At 55.1% G+C, this 22,246-nt stretch overlaps 8 protein-coding genes and 1 non-coding gene across 9 annotated transcripts; 3 read left to right on the top strand and 6 right to left on the bottom strand.

The window, feature by feature from the left end:
• Positions 1 to 474: 474 nt before the first annotated feature.
• BO80DRAFT_440858 (putative serine/threonine protein kinase (Kin4)) lies at positions 475 to 3,782 on the bottom strand (the record flags this gene model as incomplete). Its single annotated transcript, XM_025721154.1, has 2 exons — positions 475 to 2,433; positions 2,484 to 3,782. 2 exons carry the CDS (start codon positions 3,780 to 3,782, stop codon positions 475 to 477), a joined length of 3,258 nt encoding a protein of 1,085 aa, XP_025579591.1.
• A 4,754-nt stretch (positions 3,783 to 8,536) lies between these two features.
• BO80DRAFT_t25 lies at positions 8,537 to 8,618 on the bottom strand. Its single transcript has one exon. It is a non-coding gene; the product is annotated as a tRNA-Ser (tRNA).
• Positions 8,619 to 9,524: 906 nt separating this feature from the next.
• On the bottom strand, positions 9,525 to 11,113 carry BO80DRAFT_431231 (senescence-associated domain-containing protein; the record flags this gene model as incomplete). The annotated part of the gene is made up of 2 exons (XM_025720731.1): positions 9,525 to 10,423; positions 10,480 to 11,113. 2 exons carry the CDS (start codon positions 11,111 to 11,113, stop codon positions 9,525 to 9,527), a joined length of 1,533 nt encoding a protein of 510 aa, XP_025579590.1.
• A 307-nt stretch (positions 11,114 to 11,420) lies between these two features.
• On the top strand, positions 11,421 to 12,776 carry BO80DRAFT_132249 (Ser/Thr protein phosphatase superfamily). The gene has a single exon (XM_025713591.1). It carries the CDS (start codon positions 11,729 to 11,731, stop codon positions 12,542 to 12,544), a length of 816 nt encoding a protein of 271 aa, XP_025579589.1. The 5' UTR covers positions 11,421 to 11,728; the 3' UTR covers positions 12,545 to 12,776.
• A 5-nt stretch (positions 12,777 to 12,781) lies between these two features.
• BO80DRAFT_421321 (acyl-CoA dehydrogenase) lies at positions 12,782 to 14,650 on the top strand. The gene is made up of 3 exons (XM_025718574.1): positions 12,782 to 12,999; positions 13,104 to 13,952; positions 14,007 to 14,650. The coding sequence occupies exons 1-3, from the start codon at positions 12,902 to 12,904 to the stop codon at positions 14,371 to 14,373; spliced, it is 1,314 nt and encodes a 437-aa protein (XP_025579588.1). The 5' UTR covers positions 12,782 to 12,901; the 3' UTR covers positions 14,374 to 14,650.
• Positions 14,651 to 15,137: 487 nt separating this feature from the next.
• BO80DRAFT_132468 (uncharacterized protein) lies at positions 15,138 to 15,922 on the bottom strand. The gene has a single exon (XM_025713597.1). It carries the CDS (start codon positions 15,825 to 15,827, stop codon positions 15,219 to 15,221), a length of 609 nt encoding a protein of 202 aa, XP_025579587.1. The 5' UTR covers positions 15,828 to 15,922; the 3' UTR covers positions 15,138 to 15,218.
• Positions 15,841 to 16,779, bottom strand: BO80DRAFT_451637 (uncharacterized protein; the record flags this gene model as incomplete). The annotated part of the gene is made up of 2 exons (XM_025721890.1): positions 15,841 to 16,397; positions 16,476 to 16,779. 2 exons carry the CDS (start codon positions 16,777 to 16,779, stop codon positions 15,841 to 15,843), a joined length of 861 nt encoding a protein of 286 aa, XP_025579586.1.
• A 1,800-nt stretch (positions 16,780 to 18,579) lies between these two features.
• On the bottom strand, positions 18,580 to 19,491 carry BO80DRAFT_132182 (uncharacterized protein). Its single transcript, XM_025713590.1, has 2 exons — positions 18,827 to 19,491; positions 18,580 to 18,767 (listed from the first exon to the last, which is right to left on the bottom strand). Exons 1-2 carry the CDS (start codon positions 19,182 to 19,184, stop codon positions 18,613 to 18,615), a joined length of 513 nt encoding a protein of 170 aa, XP_025579585.1. The 5' UTR covers positions 19,185 to 19,491; the 3' UTR covers positions 18,580 to 18,612.
• A 708-nt stretch (positions 19,492 to 20,199) lies between these two features.
• Positions 20,200 to 22,246, top strand: gwt1 (putative GPI anchor biosynthesis protein Gwt1). The gene is made up of 2 exons (XM_025713594.1): positions 20,200 to 20,535; positions 20,630 to 22,246. The coding sequence occupies exons 1-2, from the start codon at positions 20,440 to 20,442 to the stop codon at positions 22,022 to 22,024; spliced, it is 1,491 nt and encodes a 496-aa protein (XP_025579584.1). The 5' UTR covers positions 20,200 to 20,439; the 3' UTR covers positions 22,025 to 22,246.

The following is a 22,246-nucleotide window of genomic DNA, read 5'->3' as shown; positions in this document are numbered from 1 at the left end:
GGGTAGGGGAGAAACAAATCAATTTACAATCAGTACTATAGTGACAGGGAAGAAAACGAAAATTTGAACAAAGGAAATATGGCTTATGGGGCACAAGAAATCAAAACATGCGAGGTAGGGATATGTATGCGCAAACGGTTGCTGGTACAATGCGAAATCGAGAGCTGCAACTGGGAAGGAATCTGCGTGGGTATCACGGGGTATCCAATTAACCGTTCGGCTCTCCTTGCGGAATCCAAGCGCTGACGGCCACTCCACCGGAGGCCAGTCGACACGGCGAACCGGTCTCCTCAAAGGGGTGGCGCCTGCAGCCTTGGAGATCGACGTCATGCCCGAATCGCAAGCAGGTTTATTAGTTTAGAACTGCCTGTCGTTCTTGGTGGTTCTACCGCAGTAACCAACCGGCCCCGCCAAGGCCTAACGGTCGAGCCCAGTAGGTCGAAATTAACATGCTAGTACAGACCTGAAGCCAATCTACCGGTCGTCGCCGGCTCTCGACTTGGCGCGTCGACGGAAGAAATCCATCACTTTCCGGGCCGCCCCCGAGCTGCCTGGACGGTGCGCCAGGTCCCGCTCGTACTCGTAGGCGTCGGCGAACTTGCGGTGGTTCTTGGGCAACACGCCCCCGCGCCCAGGTCGGCCACCCTGCATCGACGGCCGCGGCGCCTTGTCCAACGGGCCAGTGTAATCCTCGTAGTAGTTGGGCGCCGAGTGGTTGGCGTACTGGTTCCGGTAATAATGATCGTTGTCATTCGGATACACCTGTTCGGCCGAGGTCACGCTGTAAGACGTCGGTTGGTAGATGCCCGACTGCCCCGACTGGTTCGAATGCAGAACGGCAAATTGTTGGTCAATCCGCGCCTGGTAGTTGACCGGCTCCTCCTGGGTTAGGATCTCATCCCCCGGCGCACCCTCGGGCGCCATGTTGATCGCATCCTGTGTCCCATAGCTGGCAGCGCGCGTCCGTGCCTGCATGGCGCTGGTCGACGGGCGCGGTTCCACGCGGTTTTCGGTAGAGCGGTCAGTTTGCGACTCTTCATCGGGGGTTTGTGAGCGGCTGGAAGAGAACCCCTTCAGCGAGAACGAGGGCGGTAGGAAAGAGAACCTTCGAGGCCTGCCCTCCACGCCAGCCTCGCTGGTCTTGCGGTTATACCCGTACTGGACGGACCGTCGTGAATCCACAGACATCCGAGTGTCGTCTCCGCCGTAGGGATCTTTCATGCTCGTGGGAGGATACCGCTTGCCACTTCTCTGCCGAGGACCGTTACCCTGCCCTCCCCGTCCGCCAAAAATCGAGCCAGACCGCCCAAACAGCTTCTCGCCGATGCTGGATACCGTGTTGGACCTCTTGTGGCCCTTGGGGGGTTCTTGTTGGGGGGTCGTATTGAACTTGGCAGGGAGCTGCTGCGTACTGGGCTGCCCGATGGATTGCTGCGACGAATCTTGCGGCAGAGGAGCGGAGATGACATATTGCTTGCTCTTCGGCTGGGCGAGTCGACCCTCGGCGTTCGTGGCGGCCACGGTCGGTGCCACCGGCTGTCCATACGATCCTCGTGATGGCAAACGACCAGCGTTGAACGAGGCCATGGAGCCACCGGTCGTGGGGCGTGTCGCATAGGGAGCCGGGGCCGTTCCGGTGAGAGCAGTGCTGTCCGAGGTGGAGCGAGGCAGATGCCCCGGTGCAGGCGCCGGCGCCGGGCCAGCAGCTGCCTTGGGTTCGGTCCGCATGCTTGATGCGCCAGACTTATCTTGAGCCAAGGTGCCCGATGGCATATTCGGCGCCACCCCTCGGCTGTTAGACCGGGCCCTCGTCGGTCGAGGTTCCGACGGCCCAGATGTCTCGGCGATCCCCGACTCCACACCAGGCGCTTCGCCTCTCACCGTCTGAGACTGGGGAGCAACGTACTCGACCTGGACCGTCCGTCGTTTCGTGTCGCGAGGGGTCTTGGACCGTTCGGCCGCTTGCTCCTGCGAGATATCGCCAGCATGGTGGATCAGGCCACCCACCGAAGAAACCGGGTTCTGGTAGGTCTTGGGAGGTTCGCGGACGGATGCACTGCGGGCCAGCGACGGGGCTTCTTTGTGCGCTTCTGCTCGATCAGCGACTGCACCGGCGGAGTTCGTCGGGGAGTCCATACCCTGAGAGACCGTCGTGTTGGCGATGTCCGCAACCTTGGTAGTGCTGCTGGTGATGTGAGAGACGATATGCGAGTACTCGCTCAGCCAGCTGTGCCGGGCAACCTCGAACAGGTCGGCCCGCTTTCGCGGATCGGGCACCAGGATTCGTCGCAAAAGATCGCGAGCGTGGGGGGTCACATATTCAGGGAAGGTTAGGGGCGTGGTGACAATGTACTTGTACAGCAGGTTGATATTATCACCGTCCGGGTTGGCCGGATCATCATCGAAAGGCAAATAGCCTGCGAGCATGGCATACTATCGAACCGTTAGCTTTGTGAATCGTGGACCGCCCGAGGGCTACCCACCAGAATGACACCACAGCTCCACACGTCGACTTTGCGTCCCGTGTAGAGCGAATCGCTGACCACAAGCTCCGGCGCGGCATAACAAGGACTTCCACAGCTGGTTTGCATCAAATCCCCCCGCCGCAAGCCCTTGGCGTTGGGTCGGTCGAGGCGCATTCGCTTCACGAACTCCTTGTTGGTCAGGTTGTATTCAATCTCCTCGCCCAGCTCATCCACCGGGTCAAAGGTATTGGCGAAACCAAAATCCGTGATGATAATATTACGATTGCGGTCCAGCAACAAATTTTCCAGCTTCAGATCACGGTGAACGATTCCCTTCTTGTGGAGATAGCCCACGCCCGAAATGAGTTGCGCAAACAGGCGTCGGGCGGCATTGTCCTTCAGATACCGATTGTTCAAGATGTGGTCGAAAAGCTCGCCGCCAGAGGCATACTCCATGATGATACCAATGTGACGGTCCGTCTCGACCATCTCGTGGAGCCGAACGATGTTCGGGTGGGCCAGGTCTCGCAAGATCGAAATCTCCCGATAGATCTTGGGTAACCGGCTGGGATTCGACCCCAGCGACTCCCGACGGATGAGCTTGATGGCGACCTGAATGGTGCCGTCGCGCTTCCACCCCAGTTTGACCTTACCGAACTCGCCCTCTCCCAATGTTTGTCCGAGGATGTACTGGCCGAACGTCGTCTCTTTGCGCTTGGCGGCCTGGTCCGAGTAGTCGTGTCGACTGCGCAGCCCACCTCGACCTCCATCGTCCACACCATCGCTCCCCACCAAGCCCAGCCCCGACGCCGGAGCACTCTCCGTCGAGGGCGATACCGATGAGCCTGCCTGCCGTACCTGCTCGCGCTCGATATCCACCGACGGATCACTCACTAGGACCTGGTTGAGAACCGTACTCGACTCCTTCATCAAGGCTGCCTGGCTGGAATAAGCCTCCATGTTTTCCTCCGGGTGCGGGGCGCTAGCAGAGGACGGTGCTGCCGGCGCACGGGCGCTCGTACCCTGTGAAAATTCCTCAGGCGATATCACTGGGTGAAACTGAGTATCGTCCCCCCTCCTTGCGCTCCGGTCCTCGGCTTTGTTTTTCCCGTGACGTGAGCTTGAAGTCTTCTCTCCGGGACCATGGTGACTCCGGTGGGTTGACGACGTCCGCGGCGGGGGGACAGGCGGAGCCCCCAGGAGATCAGGATAGATGGGGGAGCGATTGTAGTCCTGCTCGGACGAGGGCGCGGCGGGGGTCAAGGCTGGGGATGCATGGGTGGGAAGCGGCAGGGACTGCGATTGGGGGTCGTTCATAGCCGAAGAAGCTGTCAGGACCGAAAAGGAGGCTAGCTGCTGAACCGTTAGCGCTGCATCACTCACGCGGTGCGAACCGCGCTCTCTCGCCGTGACTGTCGCGCCGACTCAAATCAGGATCGGTGCAGCGGCGCATAGTCACCACGACGGAGCTGGAGCGGCAGGGATGTAGAGGAGGGGTAGATCGATCTTTGCAGTGCGGAGACGGTGTATGGCAGTAGATAACATACCTTCGATTATTGCAGACGCAGCAGAGCCTTGGAATGAGGACTGCTGCGTGTACGGTCCGAGACAGCCTCTTCAGGCAGACGTGGGACGGGCAGATGAGCGATCACCTCGGTTCGCTCTGTTGGAGCAATTGCGATCGGCGACGGAGGTCCGACACGTCCAAGCCCTCCAGAGGGTATCACGAAGAAATTTTGGTTTTTCTTTCTTTTTTCAGGGACCTGTGACCGATCGATCCGGAGCTGGAGGGTCCGGTCGGGCAGCTGAGCTGTGGTGTCGAGTTAGTCTCAGTCATCGGGGGTTCCATCTGAACCACCGATAAGGGATGGCAAGGGTAGCGACTGACAGGTATTGAATCCCAAACGACGCAGCGGTGGTTGGTAAAGGGAGGACACCAGGTCAGGCAACCAGCCAAGGTTCACGCAGCGAGACGTCGGCGAAATAAAGAACCAGAGGAATCAATAATCGCGTTTGTCAAAGAAACGCATAAGCTGGTTGTTCTTGCGAATTCCGATTTTTCTTTCTTTCTTTTCTCTTTTTTTTTCTCTCTAATTTCTGTTTTCGGTCACAGCAGGAAAGGGGAAATATCTGCACTGCAGAATTGACTCTCGTCCTTTGCCTCTGCCCACGAGTAATCGCTACCCAGGTGGGTAATGCGTTGGGGGGGAGAGTCTGCGGCTCGAAGAGGGAGGAATTGGAGATCGGAGCGACGAGACCGACGCGGGCGGGAAGGGAGCAGCCTCGGGAGACGCGAATTTAACCACCACGAGCCACTACTTGTTGCTAGCACGGCGGGACTCGACGGGACTCGACGGGAGAGCTTGGTAGACTCGTCCCAGGCGCGGCACCGATTTCAGCACTTCTGGAGGAATTGACAGGGCAGAGTGTAGACTGCGTTGAGGAGCATGATCGACGGGAAAGGGAAATTGAGGGAGGGGGAAGGGAAGATTGGAGATGCAGCCACCAGCAGCAACCGGCAGCAGCAGCAGCAGTAGTAGCAGCAGTAGCGGTAGCCACGACAAGAGGACAAGAGGGGTGCTGGTGGAGGAGGGACCGGACACGGACAGGGGGGGGCGGCGCGAGGGGAGAAGGAAGACCGGCGCGATCAAGGCCCAGGGAGAGACGAGCCAACCCAGGGGGGATGAGGTGCCCGAGGGAGGAAGAAGAGAAGAAGAAGAGAACACAAAGGGAAGAGAAGGGGAACAGGAAGGACAAAAAAGGAAAAAAACGAGGAAAAAGAAGATGGAGGAAGAGGAGGAGGAAGATGGTGATGGGAAGAAGAAGAGAGATGGCGGTAGTGAAGCAATTCGACTAGAAACTAATCATTATTGTCCTCATCATGCTACTAATAAAATACTAATATAGACCCGATATTATTATGATGGCTTCCTGCTAACATAGATACATGCTTAGTACCTACGTAGTGACTACTACTTACTGTATACATCGTGGGTACCTTACTACCAACCTACAGGCGCGGAATTTCGACCTTACCTGCCCACCGAATCATCCGTCACTGGCGGCTTTGCTTTGCTGTGCTGGACTTGCTGGCTGGGGAAAGCAAAAGCGGGTCAACGGGTCGGATCTCTTTGCCAGGAATAATCATCGCCGCCCCAATTTAAAATCAGCAGCAAACCCAGCGGTAAAGCGACATGGCATCGAAAAAGAATACTTTATTAGTCAAAATTACCCAAAACAAATCCCAGCTCCAGAGATTATCAGGGCAGCCCGATATTTCTGACTTCACCCATCACTGGGTACTGGATACTGTACTGATGCTGCATTGGGCTCGGAAATAATGGAGGAGTGAGGGATGCTACTGGGCACTGGGCGATACGAGTGGACTGGAACTGACTCTAGAACGTTAGTGGGGAAGACCAACTGACCTAGCTACCTAATGTATACATGATGGTCGCAGAACTCACGAGGTGACGAAATGCTCTTGTTTTCCTTTTTCCTTTTTCTTTCTTTTTACTTATTCTGCCTCCAGGGAGAAAAAAAAAAAAAAAATGAAGAGGGCGATGGACGCCCGATCCCAAGGAAAGACTAAAACAAGGGCCTGAACGTGGGTGGTGTCCCTTGCCTGGTTCGACCGGCCGTTGGGGGTTTCCCAGTCGGGTCAGAACTCGGGTTATGACCGTGTGCGCTGCTAGTCTGCTGCTTTCCCTGGATTAGACCATCTATCTACAACTTGGAACTTTGAGTTTTGTACTTCTAGATCACGAACATGTGCTGGAGGTGTCTGCCGTACGCTACCTCCAGCCGATCAGCAGACCACACGGGGCTCCCAATCGTGAATGGATGGATGATATCAGCCAGCAGCCAGGCCGACAAAGAGGCAGGAATGAGAGGATGCCAAGTCATCAGGGGCATCGAACCACTGTTTCAAGCCGGCACGGAAAGTCGCTGGTAGAGCCGCTGGGGCAGCCGATCGTCATTACAGCGACTAACCGGGCAGTCATCGCCTGCGCCCGGCCGCTGATTGGTGGTCCGGAAGATTACCGGCCTGGACACCTCAGGTACTGAGGTACCTCCGGTCACGCCGTCCACGGTACCTGCCTTAGGTACCACCGCCTAGCAGGGGACCGCGCTTAGCACTTACAGTAGTCATCGCATTAGCACTCAGTTCCACTCGAGAGATCATCCATGGATTCTCCAGAAACCTCTGTACACTAGACGGAATACACTGTAAATATTGTATCTCGCCCCGTCCTGACCCGTGGGTATTCTCTCCACGGTAGGGATATCCCACTAGGTCGATACTAGTCGTCTAGGGTTCGTCCAACTGGCGTGATCCATGATCGCGACCCAATGATTGCCTATCAGGGCCGAGCTTATTTAGGTTAACATCGCTGAAGGCTGTCCTATCCCTTGGGTTATGGATCATATTTCCAGATATCTGATCTTCTAAATTCATTCTACATGTTCGATAGACCTTCCAGTCTTCTCAACTCTACTCCATCGAGCGATACGACCTATTCACCCCATACCCTCCCTCCATTGCCCACCATTCTTACTTGACCATCGACTGCCAACTAAGACCATGCTGACTCTCCGCCGTCCCACGACCTGAAACCGAACTTGATCAGCTAGCTACCTTAGCCTGTAGCTAGGATGCAGCTCACTCAGCTACTTAAATTAAAAGCTGACAGCCTAGTCTGATCCGAGAGGGGGCCGTCAAGCCAACCCCTCCAAAATAGCAACGCGCGACAGGGATATTCCCAGGAAGGCCCCTGCTCAATCAAGGAGACTTATTGATTCGCTCCGCCTGGGCAGGTTGCAGTGTGACTCTCCGTGTTTGGGTACGCTACGCACGCCGCCGCAGGATGACCGGTTCGTTACCCCAGCATCGCGACTGTCGGAGATTTACCCATTACGTATGTCCTGGGTATGTTTGACACTGCCTATTCCTGACTATTGCGCCAGGATGAAGTACATCGGTTTCGATCCCTTGCCCGTCGGTCTGGTTGTCGGGGAGATCTCACAGCCACAGCCTTATCGGCTCTCCCCTCTGGCGGTTTCCTCCGAACCCATCGGATCTGGGTGGTGCATTCTGTGCCTAGGTTATCCCCTCGACATGGATGTCACGAACCATCACATGTCCACTCCCACTGCCCCTCTTACTACTCTTTTCCTTTCCCGGTTAGATGACACCAGTTTCTGCACTCACAACCACAAGCATAACATAATTCACTTGTTCTCCGCAATCACCCATCCCAGCACGATACGTCGCACAAGTTGTCACTCCTGATAATATCCAGCGGCAATCTGCATACATGCTAGGCGCGGAGGCGCTGTTCATTCAGGCACATCCAATCTTGCTGGTTACTCAACCGGCGATCATTGAGAATCCACTGACTCGTGGATTGCAGGGCGCTTCCGATGATCGGGATTTGTCTGATTTGACAATTTGACTAGTGTCCTAGCTTGGATATCTGGATATTGGAATTCTTGAATGGTGCTTTATGCAACTTGCGAAGGCTAGCTAGCTATGCTATGCGCGGTCTGCAGGACTAAGTCCTCGTGTCTGCATGTGGTTGCCAGCATGGTTGGATGGTATCCCTGAGAGATACCATATTTTTTGGATAAGTGCGTAAACCTATTTCTGCTTTCGTCGACGGAGTACTAGTACCTGGTGTTGTCACATGGGTGCCAGCTAATTCGACCTGAGACATACAATCTAGTCAGTATATTAAACCCTAGATATCTAGTATTCACATGTCCAATCCTTCCATCCAACATAGAACCATCTACTACTCCATACAACAGTAGACTAACAACCAGAACCAGGGACCAACCAATCCTCCCCACCCACTTACTCTATCCCATCCAATCCTATCCTATCCTAGGTATGCTATTAATCCAATCCACTCAAACCAAATCGGCATCCTCCGTGGAGCCAAAAAAAAATGAATAATAACATCTCCACTCACGGCACAGACCCACCACGGCACCACCACAGCACCACATGAATATCCACATGCAGAAAAAAGGAAGCCCACCAAGGTGGTGGGATGGAAAAAAAGAAACGACAACAGTCGGATTTGAACCGACGCCTCCGAAGAGAATAGATTTCTAGTCTATCGCCTTAGACCGCTCGGCCATATTGTCTTGTTCTTGAAATGGTGCTCATATTTTAAAATAATGTGGCTAAAGCAAACTCGTCACAGAAGGAAGCTCTAGGTGGAGGTAGTTGATTGTATATTATAAGCGAATTGGGAAGGATGGTGGATATAGAGGGATGGGTTGTGATTATTTTCGAGTTTATATGTGTTGAATTGTGCGCTATAGAGCCATGCAGGGTTTAAGATATTATTTCATTGTAAGTTTGTGTTTGCTTTACCATTATATATCTTGTTTGATGAGAAACTGGTCGTAGGGGGGTTATTCAGGACGGTTGGGTGCCGTTTGAATATGAATAGTAGAGCAACAGAATGATAATTACTGATCAATATGTGTCTTGAGCCAGATCAAACAGTATATTGCTCACGAGACCGAGTAACTCAGACCATATACTAATATCAAGGAGATGAAAGAGTAGAGGCACAGTGAATGTAAATACAGGAAATAGAAACAAACTTTGAGGACGTCATGGGGTCACTCAGTTGGAGGACTTCCAACGAGGGCACCGGGATGATAGCTCTCTATGCTGTATTTGCACCCATAGAATCTAATGACATTGGCATCTCAGCACCGGGAGGACGTAGTAGTATGGGGCCGATTGACTTTCGGGAGGATGAATGCAGTTCAGGCAACTATCGTCACTCAATATATACTACAATACACAGGACTAGACACGTCGGTGTTCGAATAATCCATATACATGCTAACTATGAGGTCGTAGTCAAGCTGTACACTGCATTACCCAGCAGACCATATCATAGATACATAAAGAACAGCAGGGAAGAACCACAAGAACAATCAACCCCAAGCATCAATCATAAGATCATAAGATCATACAGTAATCAGAGTAAAGAACCCGGGAAACAGTCACGCATCAGATACAGCAGATCCGAATCAACGCCGACCCCCAGACATAGATATACCGCCCAGCGAAGTAGTGCCCGGAGCACCGTATGCAGGCGGAGGAGTCGAACTCGAGGACGGACGTCTCACCACCGGAGGACGGCCTGCCCAAGGCTGTTGCTGGGGTGGACCTTGGGCTGGACCTGCTGCTCCAGGGGGAACATCCCCGCCGTCACCACTGCCGACGACAACCTGTTCCCCATTTCGCATGCGCCCGACAACCATGCCCCTGGCAACAGATTTTATCATCGCCTTGCGACTCACGCCCGCGGCATCAATGTACACGAGACCAACATTCTTGACCCCGCCAGTCAGATTGGAGGCCACGGAGCCCGCCTGTTCGCCGTAGCGATGTCCGATCATGGTACTGGCAGCAGTCGAGCCCGAGATCAGTACGTTACGGGCACTTTGTTCGATGCCATCCGTCAAAGTCGAGAACGCAATCATCGACTTGTTCAGAATGCCCGGCTTGTAGTCATTTCCATACCTCTCCACCCCTCTCTGTCTGTCATTCTCCTTGCGGCGGGCCAGGGATGCACCGATGTTCTGTGCGTATTTACCAACTTGCCCAACTGTCTTGGCAGAGAGGTCGGCAGCACCCTGCGAGAAGGTGCCGACTCTTCTGATCCGCGAGTGTGTGGTCTCCGAGAAGGTCATGGGCTTAGGGTTGGGTTTGGTCTTCCTGGTGAAACTTTCCGCACCACTCGTGAGGGCGTTCGCAAGATAAGAAGACCCGGTAACGATCAAGCGGGAGGCTGTCGCTGATGTTTGGACGATCGTGGAGTCCTTGTAGGCCGGGTGACGGGCCATCCGCAGGTATTCCTCGGAGACATTGCTGACTCGGACTTGATTGCCCTCACCCTCGTTAGGAAGTTCAACCTCCACAGGTCCTATCACAGCGACACCTGTTAGCAAAGCTCACAAATCAGGAGCAGCCAGTACGCACTCTTTGAGCCGGGTTGGACCCCAGGCTTCTCAACCACATCATATCCCTCCATCTCACCCACAACGCTGCCATCTTCCTCATCTACCAGAACAATCCGGCCATGTGAATCATCTTGGTCAAGGCCAGGAGAAGAGATGTACCCTTCATTAGGCGCATACGCCGCAGGGTTATACGGAGCGTGGTCACTGGGCGGGGGTGCGCGTTCGAGGAACGCAGTGCATTGCGCCAGGATAGTCTCAAAAGTATCCACGTCATCCTGTGTCACCCTACCCGGGCCGGAGCCAACTCCTGGAAACTGGATGCGAATGAATGCACCGGCCTCGTGACCCAGATCCCAGCGAGGAATCAAGTAGCTGTCGGGATGCTGGTGGAAGATCTGGGTGGTGGCAGGGAGCGCCAGATCCAGCTCCGGTGGTAGGTGCAAGTGAAGGTAGAAGTCTTCCTCAGCAGAAGTATCGGGGGGAGGCGTCGAGAAGGAGTTTCCAGGTGAGCTAGTTCTGGTTGGGACCATCAGGAGCGAGAGAGTCTGGGGACCAGACGGGGTAAGTTCCGTCTCTTCGCCATTTTGGAGGTGAAAAGCACGGATATTGTTAATGCTGTAGAGGAGTCTGGGGTCATGAATGGTGGAAGCCATGGCCGAATCCCTCAGGAACTGACGTAGGCAGAATCACGAAGACCCTGTACCGAGTGGGGGGACTTTGCGGGGAACTGATAACGCTGCGCAGCCGCTGCCTAGCTATTGATTAAGTGAGAGACAACACAATAGACCGCAGTCCAGAGAAGCCAACGGAGGGAAAATAGAGGAGAAGAGGAAGGATTTGGCCCCAGCACACAGACCGACAATAAATACCTGCCTGCACCACGGCAGGCAGACGATTGGGGGGGGATCATCGCTGAATGAATGGCAGAGGGCGAGTGACATAATCGCGCCGTCCGCTCTTGGCAGACTGCGCCACATTCCATCACATCACACTTGCACCGCCACTCATCGCAAAGGCGGCGTGTGAGTGGTCGAGCCCGAACAAGAATAGAACCGAGTCACAGTCGGCGGCAATAACAGCTCCAGTCATCCCCTGGAGGACCCTGAACGGACGGACCAGAGTGGAGAGGGCCCTCCGTTCCCCTCATTCATCGAGCTAGTCAGTGCGCCGTGTGATCCCCCAGAGCGGTTGCAGGGCTCCTGTCCGAGCCAAGGGCGCTTAACAGCTTGTTGATTGCGGACCAAGGGAGGTCCAGCCCCTCACTAGAGATGGCACGGTTCCAGATCGTCTCGGATCTGCACCTAGAAAACCCTGTTGCATACGATCTGTTCGAGATATCGCCCAAAGCACCCTACCTAGCCCTCCTAGGCGACATCGGCAACGTCAGGGACGATGGCTTCCTCCTGTTCATCGAAGACCAGCTGCGCAAATTCGAGATCGTCTTCTTCGTGCCGGGGAACCACGAGCCTTTCCATTCCAGCTGGCCGGAGGTGAGAAGGAAACTGCGGCAGTTCTCCGACGACATTAGCCGCAAACGAGCCCAAACCAACCCACGCGGACCTCACCAGCTAGGAGAGTTCGTCCTGCTCGACCAAACACGATATGCCCTAACCCCGGATATCACCGTCCTGGGATGCACATTTCACACCAAGGTCAGCGAGATGCAGGAAGAGCGGGTCAGCTTCGGCCTCAACGACTTTTACTACATCAAAGACTGGACGGTGGAGGATCACTGCGCTGCGCACGAAGCCGATCGTGCCTGGCTCAACGACCAAGTCTCTGACATCGCCAGATCGGACCCGCACCACAAGATCGTAATCTTCAGCCATCACAGCCCGACGGTTGCACCATCAGCGGTTGATCCCGTCCATGCGAAGAGCCCCATCTCGTCGGCGTTCGCGACGGATCTCGCCGGTGAACCGTGCTGGGAAAAGCCCCAGGTGCGGCTGTGGGCATTCGGGCATACACATTACAACTGCGACTTTACGGACAATCGAACCGGGAAACGCATTGTGGCGAACCAGCGAGGTTATTACTTCTCGCAGGCCAAGGTATTCGAGCCAGAAAAGGTGTTTAGCGTTTGATCGAACGGGGAAGCATGTGAACGGGATGGAGTTTCCTGTCTGAGGTCATAGATAGGCGTACTAGAAACAAATGCGATAATATCATGCTGCGGATAGCATCGGTGACTCGCATGCCTTCTTCCGTAGCCACTAAATAGATGCGACTGGAGACGTGCACAAGGTGAAGTGCGGAGAGACGGAGACGGCTGATCGACGGACGGCCCTCGGCCGCGTTTAGCCGAGGCCCGTCTGTCGCTCGTGATTTCTCCCCGTCCATCCCCAGCTTGCTCTCCTCCTCTTCCCCCCTTCCCCTCTTATGTCCTGTCGTGCGTTTCATATCCTCACTACTTAGATACCTTTGTTTATTGCAACCTCATAATGGCCTCCATCACCCGTGCGTTGCGGCCCCTGTCGCGCACTGCAACCTCCGCCCGCCTTATCGCAAGACCGCCACAGCCGTACAGGCTAGCTTTGAGGTGAGACCACGATTCAGCTTTCAACTTCCCACCCCAGACAGACCAACAGACTCGAGCATTTTACCACCATAACCTCCTCATTTCCCGCTAACACCTCTGAATAGCACCCATGCCTTCTCCACCACATCCCGCCGGCGGGATGTCGACCTATCCGGCCTGACCCCCACCCCGATCACCTTCCTCTCCGAGACCGAGTCCCTAATGGCCGAATCCGTCTCCAAATTCGCGCAGGACCAAATCGCCCCCAAAGTGCGCGACATGGATGAAGCGGAGACGATGGACCCCGCCGTGGTCGAGCAACTCTTCGAACAAGGGTTGATGAGCGTCGAGATTCCCGAGGAATACGGTGGCGCGGGCATGAACTTCACGGCTGCGATTGTCGCTATCGAGGAGCTGGCTCGGGTGGATCCCAGCGTTAGTGTTCTCGTGGATGTTCATAATACTCTGGTCAATACTGCGATCATGAAGTACGGGGATGCGCAGGCTAGACGCACATGGCTGCCTAAGCTGGCGACGGGGACTGTCGGCTCGTTCTGTTTGTCGGAGCCGGCCTCCGGATCGGATGCGTTTGCGTTGCAGACGAAGGCGGAGAAGACGGCGGATGGATACAAGATTAATGGCTCTAAGATGTGGATCACTAACTCTATGGAGGCTGGTGTGTTTATTGTCTTTGCGAACCTCGATCCTAGTCAGGGGTACCGTGGGATTACGGCCTTCATTGTTGAGAAGGATACCCCCGGGTTCTCCATCGCTAAGAAGGAGAAGAAGCTCGGTATCCGGGCCAGCAGCACCTGTGTGCTGAACTTTGATGACGTGGTGATTCCCAAGAGCAACTTGCTCGGTGAAGAAGGGCAGGGATACAAGTACGCCATCAGCGTGCTCAACGAGGGTCGCATCGGTATTGCCGCTCAAATGACCGGTCTGGCTCTGGGTGCCTGGGAGAACGCCGCACAGTAAGAACTCACCCCCTCTCACTTCATCTTACTTCACCCCGCTAACCACAACAGGTACGTCTGGAACGACCGGCGCCAATTCGGCCAACTGATCGGCAACTTCCAAGGCATGCAGCACCAGATCGCGCAAGCGTACACAGAGATCGCGGCCGCACGCGCGCTGGTCTACAACGCGGCGCGGAAGAAGGAAGCCGGACAGGACTTCGTGCAAGACGCCGCGATGGCGAAGCTGTATGCATCGCAAGTGGCCGGCCGCGTGTCCGGTTCCGCAGTGGAGTGGATGGGAGGCATGGGTTTCGTGCGTGAAGGCATCGCCGAGAAGATGTTCCGGGATAGCAAGATCGGAGCCATCTACGAAGGCACCAGCAACATCCAACTGCAAACCATCGCCAAGCTGCTCCAGAAGCAGTACACTCGCTAAACCTGAAACCCCATTCCCGTCTTTCTTTCCCTTCTCCACTGTCTTCTCCATCATCTACCGCCCTTTGCCATAGAATGTCCGTGTCGTAGACGTCGTATGCCTGCCTGCCTGCATGTATGTATCTGATTGATGTATGTGGGGAACATCAGTAGTGATACGTCGGCTTCAACCGACACAACCACTACCAACCAAACGAACGAAGACCTCATGTTTCAAGTTCCATAGCCTAGATATCCTCCATACTTCCGTATTTCCTCTCTCCATACTCCATACTGCTTCATTCATACTCCCCATCGATATCCATAAGCCCGCACAACTTAGGGTTCTCGCTTAGAAGATCGGACGGAAAATGCCTCCGGTTCGCTACCATTGGAGCCTTAGAATCAGATACCGTTCGTACATATTGCAGTGGGCCCCCCGACCGACCGGACCGACGACCGCGACGATCATTCCGGCATAAGGTTACCCAGACGAGCGGTTGGGATGGAGACAGACGCGAACCCGCTGTTGGTGTCAGGTACTCGTCACGGGGCTTGGATGCATTATTCAAGAGGCGAGGAGGAGGGGGACCCTTGGGAGTTGGGGGACTGGAACGATGGGATGGAGAGATGGGGATGGGATCCGATCGGATGGAAGGCGGAGGAAGAGGATCGGTAGTTACTCTGGTCCGATCCTCCGGCATTTGTCTGCCGAGCTCGAATCAGAATCCCATACGCGGTCCCGCGTCTGGCTGGTGGAGGGGTTTGTCTGTTTGCAGTATAGGAAACCCGGTAGAGCCGGTGCCGGGCCGAATGGATTTGTTTCAGTGGAACAGAGATTGAGTCTGGGAATGGGACAAGAAAAATTTACTGGGTGAGATGAGAGGATGACGTTGGAGGTGTGTTTTGGTTCTTCTGAAACCAACCAAGTGGATTCGGGGTATCTCGGTAATCGAAATCTAGTCTATCGCGCAATCTGATTATGCAGTACTTCCTCCACATGGCTGGCGAATCGTGAAAACGTGGAATTCCATCGGCACGCCCGATAGGTGTGTCTCGGTAGGCAAACTCTTCTCGGGGCGGATTACGGATGTGCTCTGTTGCGGGTCGGGCAAGTTGCGAACGGGACAGACCTGCCCCCCCGTCCCAGCATACGGTATGGTGACCGCCAGAGCCGGTGAGATACCCTCTCACTGTTGTGGACGCCGATGAAAGTCGTGCACAGATCGGTCCAAATGGGCCCCCGATCATAGGCTTTGCGTCCGATTGGGGAAGCCTGATAGGAAATGGCTCACTCCGTAGTGGGAGGTCCGCGAGCAACCCACGCCTTTGCATATCGCTTCCCAGAGAGGGTGCACTCGCTGTTCTCTGGGTCGAGAGTGCTGGCCGAAGCAAACGGTTGATCGCTCGCTGAGCCTTCAGGCCATAGCCGCAAGTGCCTTGGGTCGTGCTAGAAAGTTTCTTCCAGAGCCCCATCGACTAGGCAGACTCAGGACTGATGCGGAGGCCAGCCATAGCCGTATTCGTTCCTTGTCTGAGGCGGAAGGGTGTGTTGATGATATTGCTGCGGCGCTTGGACGACTGGATATCCTCCAGGTCTCTCTATTGGCATCGCCGGCACTGACATAGGCCGCTGGCCGGGTACGCATGGGAGTGGTTGCGGGGGATGCTGTGCAAGTTCTTCCGCGGGTCCGCGACTGGCGTTTCCGGTGTGATATGCTTGGGCATACGAATGAAACCCCGTCTCAGGCTGAGTACAGACCGGGGCGCTGTAGCTAACCTGCGGCGGCGCGACGGAAATCGCCGTAGACGGTTGGAGTTGATTGTCGAAAAGGTAGGACTCGGCTCGGCTGCCATAATTTGTCTCGCTCGATTCGCATGTTGACGGGGACCGTGTTGGACCATAGTGTGGCCACTCCGACCCCATGGACACCCGGCTAGACGTAGAAAGGACCGAGGGAGCTCTGGAAGCTGGATTGATCCCCATCGGCTCTGCGAACTGCGAGGCAGGGAGCATGGATCCGGAGGCATTACTATACGACCCTTCTGCTGCACCGGGACAATTGTCAGCAATTCCAGACCCATCCCATAGCCTTCTGCGGACGACGGAGACCGGTGACCTACCCATGCCCGGATATCCTTGCCTGCTCGCCACAGCGAGCTGATGCTTCAGAGCGCGAATTTCATGTTCCAAGGCGACATTCCGTCGGACGACATCGTCGAATTGTTCTCCCTTGGCCTTCAGCTCGGCCACTTGGTGCTCCAGCCGCTCGATATGCTCCTTGGTCCGTTGCCGAATGGTCCTCTGAGCCTCCCGATCGTTGGCACGCTTCCTCTCCAGTTGTTCGGCAGAGAGCGACGTCACTTTACGCGCCCCAGCACGGGACTCGCGTTTTTTGGTCGCCGGGGGCTCTGGGGTAGAGCTCATCCTTCGCTGCAACTCGGGACCCAGCTCGGCGGTGGTGGAAGGAGAACGGAAGAGGGGAGTCACGGAGGATGGAGATGAGCGTTCTAGGGAAAGTGAGGCATCCCAGTCGTGCGTGGGCCAGCAGAGGACTCGAGGCCGCCTCTCAAGATGCGACTATAGCGGTTCCAAGTGCGTGGGTCGCGCTAAACTAGGTATATATACCCAAGGGGACGGACGGCGGCCGCCTGATAGGAACAAGGTGGGCGGGTAGATACGTAGGAAGACAGGCCGTAGGGAGTGGAATCTTTGTTGAGCGTTTGGAGGGGAATAATCAGGGAACTGCCCGTTTTGGGCATGGCTGCCAGGACCCATTCCCAGGTCAGACTCGCGCAGAAATTAGGCACAGATGGCCTGGGAGGATCTAGTCCTGGCTTGGTCTCCAGATCGTCACTGTCTTCTCCCGGACAGCTTGGACGCTTGACGCTGGAGTCTCCGGCTCCCCAACATTATTCTTAGTTGTTACGCCTCGTTACCACCCGTTGTTTTGGGGCCCGAGAACGCGCCAATGAGCAGGTCCCACGGCCTGGAAAATCCCCTGGAGGAAGGGGGGCGGTTGTGGTGCAGTGCTTTTCTTCAAGAAGCTACTTCTATGGGTCGACGGCGCTGCGCTATGAGCACCTTCCGACCCTCCCGACCTACAAGCACGCTCTAATTCGCAATTCGAAGGGGGCCCTCAGCACCCTAGACGGGCTGGCTTAGTTGCGTGGCGGCAGTGCACACCAGTCAAGTAACCGACACGGTGGTGTTGGACACCTCGAGGACGGCCAGAGGAACCGAGCAGGTGGTTGCTGTCCCTCCTAGTCCGTGGGCGTTGTCCAGCTCGGAATTTGCGCCTGGAGGAGCATCCCTTCGTACGGTAGTAGAGACCACTCGGTGGATCTTAGTCCTTCCGGGCCACATGGCAGACCCGGTTCAGTAGCGGATACATTATTCTGTTTAAGCGAAACGAGAAAGACAGCAAAGAAAAAAAAATAATTCCAGGACGACGAAAGCCCTGGGACTTGTTCGGAAGCTGCACAGCGTTCGTTCGACCACTGGAGAATTCCTTGGCACCATGCTGGGGCCAAAGCAGAGTTCAGGCTGATCAGAGAACGACTGACCGACAAACAGAAACTGTGCAGGCGGGACGGGGAAATACCGAGCGCGACGTACTTTGTCCCTAGGGGTTGGGACGTCGAGAGACCAAGCGGATCGGACCACGAGGAGTGGGTTTTGGCTGTACTGCCAAAGTACGACGGCGGCTGACCAGTGACCACACCACCTTGGCCAGTGATCTGCGGGTTTTGGATTGGGTATGCACGATCCCAGCGGTTCCAGGAGCCGAATCTCAGATTCCAGGATCTGCCAGGCTATCAGATGCGGACAATCTTTACTGACCCCCCCAAGAGCCTCTCGTCCAGTGCTCACGGCTGAACGAATCGCATGCCGTCGCTTTTCGCGCCAACGACAAGAGAGATCTTCTCTAATTTCCCCAATAAGCTGCCTTTATCCGGCTTCGGAAGACTCCGTGACACTTAGGTCGGAACTTGGGAAGCGAATAAATAATGGGCAGCGAGCCCCTTTGGAGCCAGTTGCAACCATGGTAGCGCTTGACTGGTGCTCGCCACGAGGGGAAGTAGATCGGGCCCACTGCCTGGCCCTCCATCAGGGCCAACTACGATTTGCTGAGCCGAGCGGAAGGTTGACCCAGACTGCCCTTCTGAGTAATCGGAACCAATCGACTGCCGGATAGGACTCTCGTGTCGGGCGAGAAGCCCGGCGAAGAAGCCCCGTAGAACATCGAACCCAAACTTTTCATATTAGAATCACCCAGAGTGGAAATGTAGTGGGCAACGTGCCCGGAACTAGACGGCAAAAGCCGACGAAAAGGCGAGGATTTGCAGCATCGCCGAGGCTCTGGAGCCGGAAGGGAAGGCTGGCTGAACGCTGATGCATGACGCACACAGGGCCTGCCATCTCAGGTTAGTGGGTTTTAACCAGAAAGGTTCAAATGGAGTCTGGATCCCACCTCTTCCCTCCCTCGCTTTTTCTGCCCTATTTTTGCTTTTTCTGTCTCTTTGCCAGGGCCCCCGTTCGGACTGGGCTTGCAAGGGTGGAGGACTGGACAATGACGTGCTATTGGCATAGCAACAAAGTTTCAGGAACCACTGTTGACTCTCTCCAGGCACCGGGAAAGCCGAGGTGATGGTGTAATCCATGTCCAAGGCCTCCAAGGGCAGGTCCATGGCATCAATGTTCCCCGGAGTACGGAGTACATACATACCGGTCATCGGCCAAAATGGCCCTAAAAAATAATCTCCTAAGGTAAGCCGTACTAAAGCCGTACGGTGGGCCTGATAGCTGCATATCATTGTCCCAGGCTGCATCCGCACGGGAAACGGCCGTGTACTTTACTGGAAATCGCTGATGATCATTTCCTCCCCGATGGATCGGCTTTTGTTGATGCATCACACGAAGTTTTCTTATCGGTCTTCTTTAACCTCAACCGAAGACCAGCGGAGCGATGTCTTGTGAGCTAAATCTCGGCTGACCCAAACCTGTTCTAGCCCGAAACGACGACGCAGGGCTAAAGCAGCTTCGTGCGTAGCCGTGCTACTAGGGGACACGGAGAAACTCCGTCCCCTCTGTGCTCACCTTCGCACCCCGGCCCCAGTAGTAGTAGCATGGTACCCCATAGTAATGCGCAATCTCAGTGGGTGAATTCTGGTGCGTGTCATGCTAGAATCTGGTTGGCCTTCTTGGGAATGTAGATCGGAAAGTATGTGGAGGTTCCAGCAATGGCAGCCTGGCGGGTTGTAAATAATGGGAGTCAGCACTTCGGTCGGTGCAGGCAAGATTGATCTGCTGCGAGTCTAGCGACGTAAGCACGATATTTCCCAGCAGATCTTAGCTGACCGTTTGCTTTTTGGAATTTCTTTCCCCTTTCATTCCACCTCTACCTCAATCGTCTACTCATGCATTCTCACCACGACCATAAGACTCAAGATCTTCTCAAGTTGTCGAGTGGAAGAGTGGGAAAATGTGTCTGTTTACAGATCGATCCAAAATCGATCGAGGCAGATGTGAGACAAAGCGATGAAAGAGGGGTGACCACAGGGGTACTAGCTGCCATCCATTGGACGAGTGCCACCCCCAAGTGAGATGTTGAAATTGGCTCCCAAGCAGGAAAAACGGCAGCGGATGATTTGCTGAGCGGAAGGTCGGCCATGGAAAAGGTGGGAAAGTTGCACCTCAACCTTGGGAGGGGCACCGAATCGATATGGCAAAAAGGCGGGGATGTATTCGGTTTACCATACTGGGTAATCCAGGCACACCAGGCTAGCCCGATCGGGGAGGTAGCTAGCCTGAGGTGTGAGCCGTCCCGTAACGGCCAGTTGGACCTGTTTGTTTGCTGGCTGTCTCCTTCAGCGTCATCGCTGTTGTTGCTGTTGCTGCTGCTGCTGCCCAATTCCTTGCGCCGGCCACGTCGCAACATCTGCAGAATTACCTACTTATTTACTTACTGATGCAAGATTAACTTCAATCGATCTGCAACGTCGTACCCATCTTCTTCCCACTTCCCCCTCCTCCCTCTCCTTCTTTCTCTCTCGCTCAATTGGACCCGAGCTCGGAAGTGTCAGCATGGACCCAGACTACAAGGCGCGAAAAGAGGCATTCGTGTCCAATCTGGCAGGAGGAGACATCCTTGAAATCAATGCTGTGACGCTGGTCGCACCGGTAAGTCTCCTTCCCTGGATAATGTGCCTAGTAGAAGCATCACCTAGATACGTCATTTCTCTCAATGTCGCTGACTCTTCGGGATTTGCTCTAGGCTACTGTCCTACTCTGGTCTGCGCTACAATCACGTCTCTCCTTCTTTACTCCTTACAGTTCAGCAGCGCTGGTGACCGACTTTCTCCTCAATGTCCTGGCCATCCTATTTGCCACGACCGTGTACTCCTCTGCGCCATGGACGCTCAACGCCCTCTTGATCGCCCCTGCCCTCCTGCTCCTCCTGAATTCGAGACCTCCCCGAAGCCAACAGAAAGCCAAGCCCCCACCGAGATCAACCTCGACCGACAAGGACACATCGGACATGTCCGAGTCTCTGCCCATCCACCCGTTCCTTACAACGTATCGTGCAGCCATGATGATCATTACCTGTATTGCCATCCTGGCGGTGGACTTCCCGGAATTCCCACGACGGTTCGCTAAGGTGGAAAACTGGGGCACGTCACTCATGGACCTGGGGGTTGGCTCTTTTGTGTTTTCTGGCGGGGTAGTGTCTGCTCGTTCAGTGCTCAAGGGTCGGAAGAACGGGGCCAAGAAGACTTCCACTTGGCAACGGTTGACAGGGTCCACGCGGCACTCGGTCCCGCTGCTGGTATTGGGATTGATCAGGCTATACAGTGTGAAGGGACTTGACTATGCGGAGCATGTGACGGAATATGGCGTGCACTGGAACTTCTTCTTCACCTTGGGTCTGCTGCCTCCCTTTGTGGAGCTTTTTGATGCCCTGGCTGCTATCATTCCATCCTATGAGGTGCTTTCCTTGGGTGTGGCTGTATTGTATCAGGTCGCTCTCGAATCGACCGATTTGAAAGGCTACATCCTCGTTTCGCCTCGCGGACCGGACTTGCTATCCAAAAACCGGGAAGGAGTCTTCTCTTTCCTGGGATACTTTGCGATTTTTCTGGCCGGTCGTGCCGCTGGAATTCGGATCATTCCTCGCGGCACAGGCCCTTCGAGGTCCCCTCAACAGGCTAGGAAGCGCGTGCTTGTGACCCTGTGCATTCAAGCCCTCTCGTGGACCGCGCTGTTCCTTCTGAACTCCACCTATGCGATGGGTTACGGCGCCAACATTCCGGTATCGCGCCGCCTCGCTAATATGCCCTATGTACTCTGGGTATCTGCCTTTAACAACGCCCAGCTGTTTCTGTTTTGTCTCCTAGAGACGGTCTTCTTCCCATCCGTGCATCGGGCATCGGGGAAGGATGGTGAGGCTGAGCGAGTCTCGTTTGCAACGAGCCGTGTCCTCAAGGCCTTCAACAAGGGCGGACTGGCTATCTTCCTGGTGGCCAATCTACTCACTGGGGCTGTGAATTTGAGCGTCCCGACCCTTGACGTCAGTACTGCACAGGCCATGGCCATCCTGATCGGATATGCCGCGCTTCTCACGGGCATTGCGCTGGGACTGGACCGGGCGAACATCAAGTTGGCATTATGAGGTTTGAATGGGGTGAAGCACGACCCCCTCAAAAGTAACAATTGTACCAATAGTCCGACAGCCTACTTTTCGTTGTCGTTGTTGTTCTTCGTTGGCGAGTGTAGCTTCCGTAGTATAGATAGTAGATAGAGAGATGGCTTGTGACGGCGGGCTTGGCACCAGCTGAACCGCGGCTGGAACGAGAGCTCTGGCGGGGAGCACCGCAGCTGCCCAGCTTCCCCT

The sequence above is a fragment of the Aspergillus ibericus genome, assembly GCF_003184845.1.
Source record: "Aspergillus ibericus CBS 121593 unplaced genomic scaffold BO80scaffold_3, whole genome shotgun sequence".
Taxonomy (NCBI): domain Eukaryota; kingdom Fungi; phylum Ascomycota; class Eurotiomycetes; order Eurotiales; family Aspergillaceae; genus Aspergillus; species Aspergillus ibericus.
This window is presented reverse-complemented; position numbering and strand designations above follow the sequence as displayed.

Coding starts and splice junctions, on each gene's coding strand:
- BO80DRAFT_132249 (XM_025713591.1), top strand. CDS start 11,729: ATGGCACGGTTCCAGATCGTCTCGGATCTGCACCTAGAAAACCCTGTT.
- BO80DRAFT_421321 (XM_025718574.1), top strand. CDS start 12,902: ATGGCCTCCATCACCCGTGCGTTGCGGCCCCTGTCGCGCACTGCAACC. Junction 13,000..13,103: donor CCGTACAGGCTAGCTTTGAG/GTGAGACCACGA, acceptor ACCTCTGAATAG/CACCCATGCCTTCTCCACCA. Junction 13,953..14,006: donor GCCTGGGAGAACGCCGCACA/GTAAGAACTCAC, acceptor TAACCACAACAG/GTACGTCTGGAACGACCGGC.
- BO80DRAFT_132468 (XM_025713597.1), bottom strand. CDS start 15,827: ATGGGGCTCTGGAAGAAACTTTCTAGCACGACCCAAGGCACTTGCGGC.
- BO80DRAFT_132182 (XM_025713590.1), bottom strand. CDS start 19,184: ATGCAGCCTGGGACAATGATATGCAGCTATCAGGCCCACCGTACGGCT. Junction 18,768..18,826: donor AAAAGCGAGGGAGGGAAGAG/GTGGGATCCAGA, acceptor CTGAGATGGCAG/GCCCTGTGTGCGTCATGCAT.
- gwt1 (XM_025713594.1), top strand. CDS start 20,440: ATGGACCCAGACTACAAGGCGCGAAAAGAGGCATTCGTGTCCAATCTG. Junction 20,536..20,629: donor CTGTGACGCTGGTCGCACCG/GTAAGTCTCCTT, acceptor GATTTGCTCTAG/GCTACTGTCCTACTCTGGTC.